Source organism: Candoia aspera, chromosome 7 (assembly GCF_035149785.1).
Source record: "Candoia aspera isolate rCanAsp1 chromosome 7, rCanAsp1.hap2, whole genome shotgun sequence".
NCBI lineage: Eukaryota > Metazoa > Chordata > Lepidosauria > Squamata > Boidae > Candoia > Candoia aspera.
In genome coordinates, this window is record NC_086159.1 from 945,661 (window position 1) to 962,599 (window position 16,939).

General features: G+C 55.3%; 1 protein-coding gene across 1 annotated transcript in view; it reads left to right on the forward strand.

Moving 5' to 3' along the window:
* Positions 1-212: 212 nt before the first annotated feature.
* The window catches only part of MAPK8IP2 (mitogen-activated protein kinase 8 interacting protein 2), a 34,985-nt gene continuing 18,258 nt past the window's right edge, over positions 213-16,939 (forward strand). Inside the window, exons 1-3 of the mRNA XM_063308646.1 lie at positions 213-556; positions 10,938-11,043; positions 13,217-13,441. Coding sequence (XP_063164716.1) covers positions 492-556; positions 10,938-11,043; positions 13,217-13,441 — 396 coding nt within the window. The 5' untranslated portion in view covers positions 213-491. The remainder of the gene's footprint in view (positions 557-10,937; positions 11,044-13,216; positions 13,442-16,939) is intronic.

Consider the following 16,939-nt stretch of genomic DNA (forward strand, 5'->3'; position numbering starts at 1 on the left):
GGGAGGCGCCCGCCGGGTTGGGGCCGCAGGGAGGGGCTGGGACATTGCCGCCGCCGCCGCCCCCGCCCCCCACCCGGTCGGCTGGAGGCGTCGCGCCGCGCATCCGCAGTGGGGAGGGGGCGCTGTGGAGCCTCGCTCGGCCTCGCCCCTCCTCCTCTCCGCCTCCCGCCGCGCCGAGCCCCGCCGCGCCGCGCCGCGCCGGAGAACGACGGGCTGGTGGGTATTGGCTGCGCCGCCCCGTTCGCACCCGCCGCAGCCAGGGGGAGGCGCAGACCCGCCCGCGCTGTTTACCCGGGCCCGGCCGAAGGGAGCGCGAGTGCGCCATGGCTGTTGCGGCTGTTGCGAGCCTTTCCGGGCAGCATCCGCAGTGAAGACCCGCCGCCGCCCCGACCGGCCTGGCTTTGCCTCCCCCCGCCTCGCCTCGCTCGCGGTGCCTCGCCTCTCTCTTTCCCCCGGCTCGGCTGCGCGGCGCTGCCCTGCGCCTGGAGAAGATGGCGGATCGGGCGGAAATGTTTTCGCTCTCCACCTTCCACTCGCTCTCGCCGCCCAGCTGCAGGTAAGCCGCCGCCGCCGCCGCCGCATCCGGCACCCCTCGCCGGCCCGCCCCTCGCCGGCCACCGCCCGGCCTCCGCGGAAGGACTGAGCCCAGAGGCAGCCCTCGGAGGGCCGGCCGGTGCCGGAGAGGGAGCGCGGCTTCACGGCGGAGTGATGCCTGGCCCGACGCGGCTCCGAGACCCTCTCCGGGGCACGTCCGCAGCCCTGTGTGGGGAGGCGCTGGGCCTGGAGGGGGCAGCTGAGAAGGCGTCGCCGCCCGCCCGGGCGCTCCACTGGCTGAGCGACGGGCGGCTCCTCGGGAGGAGGTGGGCCTGCTCCCCGCCGGCCTCCGGAGACAGTCGGACCATGGATAAACTCGGCCGCGTTCGGGACAGCAGCCTGCGCCGGGCCTGTCTGATCCTCGGGGTCCCTCCTCCGGACATCCGACGGGGGATCGCCGGCCGCTCCCTCCCTGCCTTTCCAAGAGGCCGGTTCGGCGCGCTCTGCGTGACTGTTTGCCGCGGGACCGTCCATCCATCCATCTCTCGCTCGCCATCGGGGCGGGGGGCGGGGGCGCTCGGCCCAGAAAAAGAGCGAGCCAGCTTCTCCTTCCTTCCGGAGGCCGCAGCCCCGAGGAGTTTCACCGCTTCGTCGGCGCCCATCCGGCACTTCCTATCAAGGGGAATTTGCAGGCGGCTCTGGAGCGGCCTGGGAGAAGCGGGACCCCGCCTATGGCAGCCCTCTCCAGCCCCTGCTTGGGCGCCCCCGCGCTCCTTCTCTGCCAGGCTCTGCCAGTAAGGGGGCCCGGAGCTAAGCTTGGGCCTCACTGGTCTCTTATGCTGACCCTCCTTAGGCCAGGCCAAGCATGCCAGCCTTCTTTTCTGCTTGGGGTGCCGCTTTGAGTGCTCCTGAGCAGGGAGTTGGGACTTAGTGGGCCTGGCTGCTGCCCGCCCACCCCACCAACAGGAAAGCCAGGCAGCTGGCAGACACCTCCCCCCACCCGTGCCTTCCCCGCAAGCCAGCACTTCTCCTTTTGCCAAGCTCAGTCTGGCAGGGAGCCAGGGCCACCTCCGAGCCACACTTCCCCAGATGAGCAGCAGCCCGTCCCTCCTGGAACCCTCAGCCACAACGGGGTAAGGGCTGCACAGTGGTTCTGGCATCCCAACCCTGCCTTGCGGGTCTCCATCTTCAAAGCTGAAGAGAGGCGTTGGGACATTGCCTGTGTATTGGGGAACATGCAACACCCCTTTCTGTTGGGCTTCTGGTCCTCCAGGCTCTGGAGGAGCTTTGCTTGGTGATGTTCAGAGGTGCTGGACTCCAGCCTCCATCATGAGACCAGAGCTGCCCCCAGAAGGCTCCTCCCTGTGAACCAGTGTTCTCATCTGGGGAGAAGGACCCTGAGCCAGGGCAGGCTATGTGGTGAAGGGTGATCCTTGGACAAGACAAGTAGCTGGGAATCTGGGGGTACATGCATGTCTGGGCAGGCAGGGCACAGGGATGGATCCCAGTGGCTGTAAGAGCAGAAGAAGCACCTTGCTGGATCAGGCCAAGGCCCATCCTAGCCCAGCGTTTTATTTTTCCGGTGGCCAACCAGATGCTTCTGGGGAGCTTGCCCCTGGAGGGGGGATAGACCCATTCTTCTCCTGCGGCTGTTCTCCTAAGAGGGGTCTTTGGAAACATGCTGCCCTCCACTCAGAGATGTGGCTGCCAGGGAACCAAGGCGCAAAGAACCAGGGTGTGGCGTAGAAGTTGAAGGGTTGGACTAGGCCTGGGGAGGCTCAGGTACAACCAGAGAGACCCCAGTTCAAGCCCCCCTCGGCCCCAGAAATGGCCTCTTTCTCTGCTTTCAGCTCCTGGAAGAAAGAGAGGATAGAAATCTAATAAATCAGTGGAAAGGACAGGAATACTATCAGTGGAATTCAGAGCCCCTTTTTTCCTCGTGGGATCTGTTATGGATGAGCAGGGATCCCAGAGATCTGCTTTTAAAACAAAGGGAGAGGTGAGGTGAGATGAAGGCCAGGGTGGTGTGGCCTTTTGTAGACCTTTGGGAGGCTGGTGGCCTGGGCCAAGCAACCCCACTACACCTCTCCCATCTGGCCCTTCCAGAGGAGCTGGCATGGCATTTCTTGGACTTTCTAACTAGCAGGGCATTTGCCTTGGCCAACCAGCAGTCCACCAGGCCATCTGGAGGGTGCCACATGGTGTGTGTGGGTGTGTGTTGTGTTTCGGATGCAAGAATTACAGTTGAACACATGGGCTTCATGGTTCTGATGAAAGAGAATTGGGTGCCCCACTATGGGTTGTCTCTGCCCTATTTCCTCTTTGGGGGCCAGTGTGAGGGCAGAAGTAGGTAAATGGCTCAGTCAATAAACATTTGTGGACACCTCAAGGGAGGCTCATCACTTGTGTGATTCTCCAGTCCTCTTTCCAGGATCTGGGAGAGCTGAAAAAACATTATCTCATATCCCGGACAGCCGGGGCCAGAAGACAAACATGCTCCCCATAAGGTTGCCATACACGTACAGCCCACTGCATTTAAGCAACATACTGAACTGGATCAGTCAATGGCAACATTTGGTTGGCTTCTTTGCATGTTGTACTTGGCCTGTTAACAGTGCAGACAGTAATGCCAAGGACTTACTGTGTGAGGAGTTGCTTGGGACCAGGGAGTAGGGGACAGTAATCTCACTGGGGTTGCAGAAGCATTGCTGGATCCCTGGTGGATCCCTGCCCTTTGGAAAAGCATCCTTGGCCTTGATCCTTCTGTTCTTTAGGAAGACATTTAAAACCTTGCTCTTCCAGCAAGGCAAATTGTGAACCTACCAGAGCATTTATATTTTACATTTTTATCTTCCTGGATGCTGTTGCCATTTTGTTGATTTACCCACTTGTAAAGCTGCCTTAAGTTGCTAGTCAATTGGGTGGCCCTATAAATTGACCGACCAACTGACTGACTGAAAAGTTAGGCATCTATTTGCTCACAGTTATTAGCAATGGGGGCACAGCAGGAGCCAGGCTCCTCCAAGAACTGAGCACAGTAGCAGAAAGAGCATGATGGATCAGGGGGTCCCAGACCAGGAGCATCATGGATAGATTCAGACATGGCCTGGGGGAACAAGGAAGAGGAAGAGAGACATTGTCACAAGGAGCTGGAGAACTTCAGATGCCCATCACAGCCCATTCTTTCTCTGATTAATATAGGGCCTAATCCAACCCAGAGGGTCTCACCGTGAGTTTTGCCAAGGAGAATTCCCCAACAGATTCATGTAATAGGGTGGATCTGTGTGGGTCTCCCTGTGCGGAGGCCATCTCATTCTACCCACAGAGAGGCATCATCTGCTGAGAAGAGGTCTGGAGAGTAACAAAACGTTGGAGCACCACAGCTCTTCATTGAGTTGGTGAGACACCATGTTTCATAGATGGCACCCATCCCTTTAGTGCTACATACACAGAGCTATGCCTTTGGGGTTGTCTCCTTGCTTGTGACATGCATTTCTCCCTCTAGGATGCCCAGTCAGGCCAGATTTGCACAACACACTTAACCTGGTCACTGAATTGACTTATATTTTGCATGATCACATCCCACTGAACTGCAGAATATCTGAACAGGTCATGGGGCAGACAGCTAACTTGCTTCACAGATAATGCAGGTGTAGTCAGTATGTCTTTCAGTGACCTGATTAATCCTGTTGTGTGAATGCAGCCAGTGGAGCAACTTGCTGTGAAAGATGAAAAGTGAAAAAGTGCAGAAACCGAGTGAGGCCCGGTCCAGCTTTGTCTCAGCTGAGTTTAAGCAGGACTTGTTCCAGTATCTACCAGGAGAGGCCATGCACTAAGCCAGGCCCACCTTCCATGTTGCATTCCATCAAGGAATGGTGCCCTTCCCTCAGACAGGTTCTCAACTCCCACAATTGTAAGTAGTAAGGCATTTGCTTCAGCTGATGAGGAGCTGGATTAGATCCATTCTTTCTCCTGAGAAGCATCTTGCAACACATAGGTGTTTCGCTCAGCTAGACCTTGAAAATGCTCCAAGGTGGATATGATGGCACTATCATGGGAGTTACTCAGAAATCAAACTGAAGTACAGAGAGAGCTAATTGGCCAAATATGAAGGAGTGGGAGGAAATACATAGTGTAGCATGTTTCACAGCAATTACATTTGGGTAACCCAGATTTAGGGTCAAGTGTGCTGCATGAATCCTGCTTATTGATAGGTGCTGCTGCCTACTTCAGCTGAAGATGCTTTTCAATGGGAAACCTCAAAGTATGAGTCTTGCTTCTCTCCCCGCCACCCCAACGCATCAGTGAATTGCACTGGACAGCAGTAGTTGCTGTTTCCGACGCCCTGGAGTGCAGCCTGTGCGCCTGAGCAGGAGAGCTCCGCTGGGGGCAGAGAAGGTCCCACAAAGCGGAAAGGGGCCCCACCAAGTTGCTGAGGCAAGGGGGGTAAATGCTAACTCCTTGCTCAAGAAGGCTCAGGTCAAGTTTGCCAACTAGGAGTAACCGCAAGGAGGCTTTCTTGGGCTAGCCCACAGCTTGTAATCCCTTGGGCTGGTAAGGGATATGTAATTATATTTACTTATTACTTCAGCTCCTAGTCTACCCTTCTACCCAAGGCAGCTCTCTAAAAAGAAAACAATTTCTGAAATAATTAAAACTTAAGTTAGCCAACCAGCCAACCAACCAACCCAGAAACAGCCCTAAAATCATTATTTAGCTCATTCTGGGGACCTGGAGTGTTCCCCTGGCCATAGATTTCTGAAACATGCCACTTTTCCTCGCTGCCCACCATTCAAGAACTGGCATCTTCCACAGGCAGGCGCAACTGTCCCGGCTCAGGACTTGTTCACCCCCTCTCCAGAGACACTGGGGGTGTCCAAGACTGGCATCTTGATTCTTTTTTTCTGGGTTAGCTGCTTCCTGGCCACGCCCCTGCCAAGGGGCTGCAGTAAAACCCAGGGCATTTCTGCTGTCGCCTTCCCACAGGTTCTTGGGGTCCATTACATTCCCTTGGCCACCTGGGCTGGCAGGGACCTTCTCCCTGTTGGAGCCTCATGGAGAGTTGATCGCTCGCCAACCAGCCTCTAAATGCAGGGCCTTGTTTTGCTTTTTCCTTGGATTCCAACAAAGGAAGGTAAGGGCCAGAGTTCTGTCAGCTGGCACTGGATGCAAAGGGTTTCAGGTGCTACCCCCTGAATAGATGACTGAAAGTTACACCCATGGGAGGGAAAGACTCTAGGATGGAGCCCGGTAGCTCACGTGGGCCATGCCAGGTGTGCCCAGGGACCAGAGCTTCTCCGTGGCATCTGCAGGTGGGAAGGTCTCCAAGGTGGACCTGGGAAAGGCCCTTCTTCCCTGTCCCTGAGCCTGCAGAAGAGGGCAGGTGGTTAGGAGGGGTCTGTGCTGCTGTAAAGTGGCAGTGGATGACTTTGGAGGGGGCCTGGGCTGCCCTTCCACTCCAGCATGGGCTTTGGGGAGAAAGGCAGCTTTGCCATCTTGCCAGGGGCCACTTGGTGTTTGTACGGAATGGGCTGCTCTGAGCCCTTGGAATAACAGCAGAGGAAGGCCTGGTTTCAGCAAATAAAATTGCAGCTGTGGTTGGTTCTGTGGATTTTTAGACATAAGCAATTGGGTGAAGCTTAAGTCCTGATTATCATTGGCTAACAGTAAGTGTAAGTTGAACTCCTCTGCTGGTGGGAATTGCTGAGTATGCAGAGGCTCACATACTGTAGATCGGGTGCATTTTAAATTAAGGCTCTTGTTGGCCCTTCAGATAGGCCAGGACGAGAAACAGTTGCCACAAGAACTCCTGGTAAATAACAAAACCTGGAAGGCCTGCCCAAGTTTCCTCTGCCCCGTTCGTGCCCAAGAGAATCAAGGCAGGGCTATTTTGAATGGTTGCCTTCCTCTGTTCCCAGGGCTGGGCGGTCCTTTACTTTCTCCTTTACTCTCCCTTCAAACAATCCCACTGAAAGTCCCTGCATTCCTTTGCCAACATTATTTCTTCATCCTCTACCTTTCTTTAAAAAAATGTAACAGTGTAAGAAGATGGAAAGGAGTAAATAAGTGAATGGAAAAAAAATAAAATAGTGAAAGCTGATCAAATACTGAAATCACAACGGCTAATAAGTATCAGGAATTCTGTGGGATCTTGGACCGCTTCTTGCATGCTAGTGAAATATGGTGGGGAAGGGGGGCACCCCAGTCAGGAATGGGAATTGTTCCCACGAGGGAAGCCTCCACCTGCTTGTTTTCACTGGCCTTCCCTGACTGCCTGCCAGAGAGTTGCCACAGCCTCCTATCTGCCCCCCACCCCTCATTTTCAGGTTCATTTCTGACATGTTGGCCCCCCTGCCTCCCTGCAGGCTAGGGACACTGCCCTGGAGATGCATTTAGCATCACCAAAGAAGAGCCGCTCAGGTGCCATGGAGGAAGAAGCCACAGTATTGAGGTCAAGGGCAAATGATCAAAGATCAGAGAAGTCAGTGGCAAACCAGTTCAGGATCACTGCAGGAGAACTGCTTGGATGCAGCCACAGGAGCTGAGATGGGGCATCGTTTTCTGTGTGTTCTGGAATAACTGCTCAAAATAATCACAGAAGTGCAACGGAGCAGAAATTGTGACACTGCACTGGCTCTGCTTGCAGAAAGTCCCAGTTCTGGTCTCTGGGAGGGAGGGAAGGAAGGAAAAGCCTCAGGCTGGCAGCTACAGAGCCCTCTTGCCCAACCCTGAGCCCGCTGCTCAGAATACGGCCACTGTCCTGGCTAGTGCAGAGAAGAAAGAGGAAAAACGAAGCAGTTCTACATCAGACTGCGGCTGTCTCCACGCAAATCAGGAACCATGTTTAGAAAAAGTCTCTGGCCATGTTCACACCATGACCTTGGGCAGGTCCTTTCAAGATAGAGCAGGCTGCACTTGCCCCAGTGCCATCCTCTAACGTTTAAGGCCCAGCTGGGCTGAGAGACGGGGACTAGCCGGGGCCATTCCAACGGCTGCTGGGCAGACTTGGGCCTGGATCTGCCTCGTTCTAGTCCGACACCTGGATCATGCGCCACACTGGCCCTTGCAAATATATTGTGAGAAGCCAGTGCTTTGCCAAGCCAGAGATGGCTTCGCCCACCAAGGACCCTTCGGGGGGCTTGCTTTCCTGCAGGATCCTTTCTGGAATTGCGCCCTTGGATTTTCCGGGGAGTTTAGGCCTCACCACTGAGCCATGCACTGCTGCCTGAGGAAATGAACAGCTGAGGCAGCTCCCACCATTCACTCAACCAGCTGATCCCAGGGAAGGTCCGGCTGGTCAGGGTCAGACTTGGGGTGAAAGGTGGGCCCAGGAGAGCCATCCCCTTCCACTGAATTCCCCAGCTGCTTCCTCTGCAGGCAACTGCCAGGCTGCCGATCTCTTTGTTCCATACTGTGGGAGGCCCAGAGAAAGGCAGTGCAAGTGGTGTGCACTCTGCATACGGTCAGTCATGCCTTTGTTCAGAATCGTGCAAATTTTCCTCAGCTGGCTCTGGCAATGAGCAATGATTCAAGGACCTCTTTTCCAGGATCAGTTGAGCCCTGGGATGACCATCAGATTTTGCAGAGGAGTGCTTTTATTTTTAAGTGGCTATAATGCACTGCAAGCCTTGGAGACAGGGCAGGAGAGCACCAAGCCTCACGAAGCACTCAGAGAAATGGTGGGGGGTCTGGCCAGTGTCCCATGGGCTGGGCACCTCCCCCCGCACCCCGGGACAGGATGTTTGACAGGACAAAGGAGGTTGGTGGAGGGCCCAGCAACACCGCCCAGAGTCCCTCTGGTGGGTGGAGATGGGCAGTGACAAATTTGATAAATAAATAAATAAACAAACAAATAAATAAATAAAACACCACCAGAGAGACAGATTATGGTCTGCTGTTAATGCACCCAAGAACCTTCCTGTATTTATAGGATACTTATAGCATGGGTGAGTTAACAATTTAAAAATATTTCCAGGATCTCACAGACCCAGTCCTGCTACTGAGGCTTTTTTTCCCTCTTCAGTTTCAATAGCACCCTCCCCACCGCCTGCCTGAAGTTGCCCCAGTCAAGGCATTTTGCTGCCTGGCAAAGAACAGGTTGCATTGCCCACTAGATAAGCAATCAAATCGTCTTTGGATACCTGTGGTGCCCTCCTCTATAACAGAAGGCAGTTGGTGCATTTCAGGAGCAGAATGTAGCTTGTCTAGGACACGCCATATCACAGCTGAATCCTGATGCAGCTGTTCTTTCTGCCTAATGCAGTGATTTTCAACCTCGGCAGTCCCTAACCCTAAGTTCAACATGCTAGCTGGGGAATTCTGGGAGTTGAAGTCCACACAAGGTTGAAAAACACTGGCCTAACGATAGGGCCAACTCCAGCCTGGCCTGCTTGCCTTGCCATCCTGGCGCTAGTCCTGCTTCCTCACCCAACCCTTCCAAGGACTTAAAGGGTGACCCAGATGCCTTCATTTATCCAGGGGAGGAAAGGGTGGCCCTCTCTGTGCCCCCTTCCTGGCACACCTTCTGAGCATTTCAGAGTTGGGTGAAGGGTGTGGCGTGGAAAAATGATGCAAGTATTGACAGAAAGAGAGCTACATTATGCTGAAAATGTTAATTGCAAGAAACAGGAATAACCTCACCCTGTTTCTTGGTGCTGGAATGATGCAGAAACCCCTGGGATTTGGCAGACATGCTTTTGGAGGGCCCTTGTTGGAGAGAGCCCAGAGAGAGGGAGAGAGCCCAGCCAGGAGGGAGAGGATGCATCTGGAGCAGGCGGAGATGCAGGTCTAGCACTCGTTTAGATGACAGTTTCTTGGGCAGGGGGTGGCTCTCACCCGCCTCACTGCCAGCCATGATGAGCTCTGAAGGTGGGGCATCGATGGTCATAACAGCCGCTTGGGCAGAATGAAACAGTAAAGGAAGACCACGGCAGGTATTGGGGAGAGTCCAGCTAAGCTCTGCCTGGCAGGTCTGTGGCCCAACACGAACAGAGAGGGCCATCACTATTCCGTCCTCCTCCTCTGGAAAGTTCAAGATGTCCAGATCTGTGCCCTTGATGGGTCAGCTTGTGAGTGAGATCCCCTGTCAGGTGGGCCGAGCCTGAAGCAGCTCCGGGGGTGGGAAGAAAGGTTCTTTTCGCCCACAATGCGTCCTCTGTCCGCTGCTGGTCTATTTCACTGGGGCTGGGATGGGGGGGGGCTCCATCACACACCCATGCCCCGTCCTCTTCCAGCTGCCTAGGAGTCCTCTGATATCAGAGGGCTTGGATTGGGGCCCTCTGGCGCGCAGCACAGGTGCTGCTCTGCTCTCGGCTGAGCCGGGGTGTCTAACCAGGTTGAGGAAACCCAGTGGGCACCTTCCTAGAACTCTGCTGGCTTCCTTGACAGCTTGTTCACCCACCTCCTCAGATCACAGCCTCTGAACTGCAAGCTGCCCAACCTCCTTAAGGCTGTCTTATCCATTGGGCAAAGCAGCCACCAGACCACAATGGCCAGCCATGTTTCAAGACAGTGGTGGAGCCTACAGGAGCATTTCCCCAAGATGCCGAATTGACCCATCCTCTGTGTTGGACAGCACAGAAGATCATAAACTAACCAGACCGGCTGGGTTTCCCTCTGGAATGTCTTGTGTGAGCCCCTCCCTAGGGAGAGCCTCTGGTTGGCTGGTGACATCCTCCGTGCAAGGCATTAGCGTCCAGGGGCTCTCACAGTCCAGCCACGTGGGCGGGGAACTTTTGCTGCAGTCCTCGGCCTCCCATCTTGGTTACATGATTTGAATGTAGAGATTAGGCTAGAATTTCTGGCTTTCAAAGGACTGGTTTCCATAACAACCATGTTCTCATCAGGTTGCTTAACTCTCCCATTGCTGGACCAGCCTCCCAGCCTAGGTAGGGTTTCCTCTGGCAAAAGGTTCCCCAGACTGTGTGCTGGGCAGGGCTCCTGCAGCCTCGACAAGGGGTGGGGGGAGTTCACACCCTAACCACTTTCCCCAGCAAGAAATTCTCCTCTGCTCTGGGTGGGCTTCTCTCCACTCCAGCAGAAGGTAGCAAATGCTGGTCGGGAAGCCCTTAGCCAGGCCAAGGAAGTAGCAAAGGTCAGAAGATGCCCAGGGGAGAGAGAGGGTTTCTTCTCCAGCGAAAGATACTCTCCAAGGTCCCCCAAAGTGGGGGGGGGGGGGAGAACCGAACTCCCCCTCCACAATCAGCCACAGGCCTCAGCTGCTGCAATTAAGGCTAATTGCTATAAAGGAGGGCGAAGGGCAGCCTGTTTTTCCAGGCCCAGCAAGTCCCACCGTCGCTGGAAGTGGCAGGGCCCCCCCGGGGGAGGGCGAAGCAGTGGAGGGCAAAGCCCCTCCCCACCTGGCCACTCCACGGGGCTCACTGGCTCTCCTGGTTCCCTTGCAGACCCTCCCAGGACATCAGCCTGGAGGAATTTGACGATGAGGACTTGTCCGAGATCACGGACGACTGCGGCATCGGCCTGAACTACGACTCGGACCCCAATGAAAAGGTGAGAGAGGCTGGCCAGGCGGGAGGTGCTGGCCAGGGTGGGTCCCAGCTTGGGGCCCACCACTCTGCCTTGAAATGGGGGGACCCTACGCTTTAGCTTTCACTTTGCCTGATCTTGCTGCTGCTCCGTGGGGAAGCGCCCAGAGGCTCCCTGGTCTGGGCAGCCTCTTCCCCTTGGGAGGAGCTGGCTGACTGGCCTTGGAGTGGCTGGCGAGGGAGCAGCGCGTTAGTGACCTCATCTCGCATCAGTCCTCCCGGGAGACCCGAGCGGGGCAGGGGAGCAAACCCCTGCTTTTTTCCTTAAAGGGCAGCTGCTGGTTCCAGAAGCGGGGGGAGAGCCTGCCTTTTGCCTGCCCCTCCGCGCCAGGTTGGTCCTGGTCCCAGCCTGGATCAGACCCTTCAGCAGGTTCCAGTCAGAGCAGCAGCAGGGAAGGGACAGCAGTGATGTTAAGCGAACCAGACCGCTTTGGGACCCCTGAGGGAGGCCGCGAGCATCCTGTTTCCATGCAGCGGAAGCCAATTCTCCTTGGGGCCTTTCTCCTAACTGAGCCCCTGCATTAAAGATGCACAGGAGCCCCTCCAGATCTCTCTCTCTCACCATTATCATTGTTATTGTGAAACAAACTATTGTTCTGAGGACCTTCCCCCTCAGAAAAGACCAGCACAGGTGCCAATAGCAACGCACACGGTCATGCCAGCCCTTGGAGGGAGGCTGCAAGCAATTGGCCAGGCAGATCACCCGGCTTCTCTTCAAAGCTGCCATCCCCTGCCCCGCCCCGCCCCATCACCGCCCCACTGGACTTCCCCCTGGTTTGCCTGAAAGAGCAGCCTGCAGGCAGTGGTGGAGCAGACCCCCCCGCCCCCCCCCCCGTGCATGGAAGGGCATTAATGAAATTCCAGGGCGGGTGGGTTGGGGATGGAGCTGCCTGGCCCCCTGCCTGTGGAACCACCAAGGAAGGGGGGTTTCCCATTGCTGTCCCTGGGGGAGGGGCTCCTGCTGGGTCCCCCAGGCTAAGGGTTGGGGTTAGAGTCTCTGCTTGCTGGGGGGTGAGCCTTCCCAGGTTTTCCTCCTCCCCGCCCTTCCCATCGCTGCTGCAGCCCAGTCAGTGCTTCAATGCAGGAAGCAGGCAGGGGAGTTAAGGCAAGGCCTGGCCCCAAAGGACCGGATCGGACTGGACCGGACCGAAGGGCCTCCTGCCTCTTGGCTGCCCCAGGAGAAGCCAGAGGAGGCTGCTCTTCCTTCTGGGATCCTAGACTCAGCTTATTTGGGGTGCATGTGTGTGCGCCAAACACAGTCTAACAGGAATGTCCCCTCTGCCCCATCAAAGATGGTTGCACCACCTCTGCCAGAAGGGGCCCAGCAAGGGACCCCCCGCCCCATCACATTCCTCCTTCTGTTGAGAGGTTCCTCCTGAGGTTCAGCTGACATCTCCTACCCAACCCCCGCCCAGCCTGGCTCCTCAGGGGCAGAGGGTGAGGCTTCCCCCTCCCTGGGAATGCATGCTCCTTCGGGGCCCATAGCCACGGCTTCCCCGTTTCCCGGCTTTGCTGGGCCGAAGTTGGGCTTGGAGTCCGTATCCCGGGCAGCCTCTTCAATTTATCTGCACCCCTCTTCAAACACGGTCCCCAGATGGCCGCAGCCTCCAGGCAGAATCAGGCTGCGAAGGGGCGTTTTGCGGTGCGTGGATGGGCGAGGCCAGCCCTCTGCATGGCCAGGGCCCGTTGGTGGCTTCCGGCCCCAACCTGGGTGCCAGGCTTAAGTGCTTTGGCGGTGAGAAGGGGGCTGGTTGGCGCCAGCCCAAGAACAAAACCATGTTGAGCAGCCTGTGACTGGAAACGGCGATGCTGTCAGTGCAAGATAGATGTTTCACTCTTGGCTCGCAGCGCCTCATCCTGCCAGCCCTGAATGAGCTTGGCCTAATGGGATAGAAAGAGAGGCACAGATTTTCTGCTGGGAGCCATCCGTGTTCTTCTGAGCCTGCCTGACTTGGGAGGGGTGGCTGTGAATTCTGCCAGTCGTCCTTCCTGAGAGAGGGGGCCCCGTCATTGGGGCAGTTCCCCAGCCCGGCTGAGAGTTTTCCTGCAGGGGTCCCTGGGCCTGAGAGCTGCATCTGCACCTGCCAGGCAGGCCACGTCCTCCCCATGGGCCAAGACCTGTCCTTCATTCCATCCAGGACTGCCTGGTGCTGGGGAGGGGCGAGCAGCCCCACCCAACCTGCACCTTCCAGGAGGATTTCCAGGAGTTTGAGATGATTGACGACAATGAGGAGGAGGAGGAAGAGGAGGGGCCGGAGGAGGCACCCCCCTCCCCTTCGGGATCCCTGATACCTTCACCCACCCTCGAGGACACCCAGAAGCTTCGTCCCACCACCCTCAACCTGACCGTCACAAGCACCCAGGTGAGGCTGCATGAGCCGGCATGTCTCCAGCCAGACTGGGGAGGGCTCCCGGCGAGGCGGAGGTGCCCCTCCAGCACGGAGCTGGGCTAGCGGGGGGAGCGGGGGGAGCAGCTCTGCTCTCGGAAACGAGGCTTGGAGGCAGCCTCCGGCCATCGCAGTCCCATCTTATTCCACGCCTGTCTCTGAAAGGTGCGTCTGATCGGGGCTTGGCGGGGGAAACCGATGTGCTCCTACGGTCCTATAAAAATAGAGCAATGCATCAGGCGGCCAGAAAAGTTGTTTCGGTGGGTGGGAGGACACCGGACTGGCAAGCAGCCCCAACGCCTGGGCTGAGCTCCTCTGAGGCGGCTGCTGGAAGCGTCTCCCTGACGAGACGTGGACCGAGAGCTGTCCAGCAGGCTCTTGCCCCACTTAGTGGGAGAGCACAGCTCCAGAACATTTCTGCATCATCCATAAACCATGGAGAAGAGTGCAGTGCAAGCAGGGAGGCTGAAGGAGGCGGCTCCCTTCCGTTCCGATGCCCTCGGCTCTTTGAATTGCTGACGGAGTCCGGAGTGTTTCGCGTGAGCACAAAGGAATCGATGCTGGGAGGCTGAAACCAAAGTGCTCCTGCAGGAGCATCCCCAGAGACTCGTTCAACACTGGCAGCCCTGAGAAGCGAGTGCTCTGTCCAGCGTGGAGCAAGCGGCCCGGGGGGGGGGGGCAGCAGCCAGCTGTAGCGCTCCATGGGGCGAAGGACAGGGGAAGGCAGGGGGTCCTGGAGGGGGGGTGCTTGCTGGACGACTGGTGTCAAGGCAAACTTGGCATAGGCCTGGCACAGGGGCACGGGGCTGAGGATTGCAGGAGGCAGGGGTGGAGTATGCTCATGACGCCAACGTTTGGCCCTTGGCAAAACAGCTTTTGCAGCCCAGCTGGCTCTGAGTCCACTGCAGTTAGAGGCCTCCATCTTGGGCTTGCTGGGGTGGCTGAAGGCAGGGCATCTGGACAGTCTGTAACCCACCCAGCAAAAAGCACATTTACAAAGTGGTTTCAAAAAATGTGTCCCTGCACTTGGATTCTTACACTGTAGTTTTCTATGCACCATTTTAGGACAAATGTGGCAGTGAAGTAGCAGCACAGCAAGCGTGTGACCCGGCGGGGGAAGATGCTTGTGCCCATCAGCTAAATGAAACCCTGCAGGCAGTGAATTTCTCAGGCAGTGACTTTCTCTGCAAAGACACTGGCCTTGTGGGGAGGCGAGCAGAGGCCACCGGGTGGGATGTGCGGGCATGGTCTGCTGTGTCACGCGGGCATCTCTGGCAGTCAAGGCAGCTGGCCTTGCCAAGGACACCTGCAAGGTACCAGGAGGCAGCATGCAGTCTGCCTGAATCACCAATGGTGAGGATGAGGCTGGATGGGCAAAGGGCCAAGGTTGGAGATCTTCAGGGGATTCCAAGGAGGGGAGATGGACTCTCTAAGACCCTTCTGTGTCTTTCTGCTGGGCTCGACCTCTGCACTGAGGCACAACTTGGCTGAGGTTGCCCACCACACTGAGCCACACACCATGGTTTACAAGGGAGAGTGTCTGGGTTTGCATGGGACAGGGTGCATTGGGCCAGACCAAACCAAGTTAATGGCTCAGCATGAGGTCTGGACCTAGCCGTGGGGTATGTGTCCCCCAGAGATGCTGGAGGCCCATCTTGGAGTTGGCTTCCTGGCATTTTTCTCTCCCTGCTGCCGATTTAGCCTCTCCTAGATCTCCCTTCCTTCCTTCTGGTTGCTCTGGTTCTTGTTGGCCACCCCACCTCTTCTCACACTTAAGAGGCCACGTCCCCAGAAAGAGGACCAGAAAGGTCCGGAAGAGAGTTTGGCCCCAAGCAACTTGGCTGCTGCAACTGAATGAACTTGGAAGCTGCCTGGCTGAACTGTGGGGTGCAGATGCCCAGCGTGGCCATGGCTTCACTGCATTAGCCATGTAAATTGGTGCCAACTACTTTGTGTGTATCCCAAGCACATGTTATCCTGCACAAATCAGCAGCCCGGACAGATGTCAACAATAAAAGTCATTTTAGTTGGATCATTGAAAGCCACTCAGAGCCTTTGAACAGGCAGCCTACAAGTAAGTAATTAAGTAATTAAGTAATTAAGTAATTAAGTAATTAAGTAATTAAGTAATTAAGTAAGTAAGTAAGTAAGTAAGTAAATAAATAAATAAATAAATAAATAAATATATTCCAGTACTGTTTTAACATATAACTAATATCCCCAAATGGCTCTTCTTCATTTTTCAATGTAGCACAGAATGTATTAAAGATTGCCAATTTTGAGGCACTTCGGGGTTCCCTGATAGCCCCTCTGTGGGATTTCCTTCTCTGCTGTCTGTCTCCCTACCTCTCCCATGGCCTTGAGGCTGCTTAGTCTTTTGTGAGACATTTGAGCAGTTGTTCCCCAGCCCTCTGTTTATATCCTATGCCAATTGCTAATCCCCACTGTGATTAAGGTTTTCCCCTCCATTCTTCTAATCTGTCAATCTGTTACCTTTCAGTTGGTTTCAGACTGGCCTCAAAGCTCTTTTGGATGGCAATTATTCATCCTAAACCTTACTGGAAGGCAGGATGAGATTGCTGAATGCTCTCCATAAAGTGAGTGGGGGCTGATCCTCTCTCTCTCAACAACCAGAATAATAAAAAGAGAAGTCAGCTGCAAGGAATCAAGGTTAATAACAACAGCTGAAGGTACTGTAGGTCTCTGGAGCCGAACGTAGTCCACCTGGAGGAAGTGTAGGATGTTAATATTCCTACATTTACAGATGCACAAGTTTTTAATGCACAAATCCCCCTCAAGTCTTGCTATACTGCCTCATTATTGTGGGGGGGCATGAACAAGGACACCCAGCATGTACAAAATTGCCTACTCCTAGCAAGGTCACCCAGAGAATGAGAGTCATCCCTTCTGGAAGCTAAAGCAAGCGCACTCACGTTGCATAGGAAGATGCTAGAGATGGACGATCACTTTAATGACAATGGCAGAGGCAATATTTCATACTGTACATGTACGAGTACCAATCAAAGAGGATCTTTGTAGCTCAGGCTTGAACGGCGGGGTCCTTGGTGCTCTCTGGGCCTGGTGGTTTTCTTGCGGATGTTTCATGGCCCAACCAGGCAACCTCTTCGTTAAGATGCAAGAAAACCACCAGGCTCGGGGAACACCGAGGAGTCCACATGTACAAGTTCCAAGTTAAGCTACAGCAGAAGCAAGCCAGGCAGATTCCACAATATATTGAGCATACAGTATACCCACCATGTTCAAGGAGAACATCAGACATAGTTTTGAAATCCTAAACCTCATTGATAGTTAACCGATGAATGAGGTTTGTGGAATGGACTTAAGTCATTAGGGATGAATGTAAAAGAGACTGCCAAAAGTAGAGAAAGAGAAGGGAGCAAACTGGATGTCAGAACAAACTCTGGAAATTGCCAGGAAGAGAAGAGAAGCCGAAGCCAGGAAGGACAAAAGTCT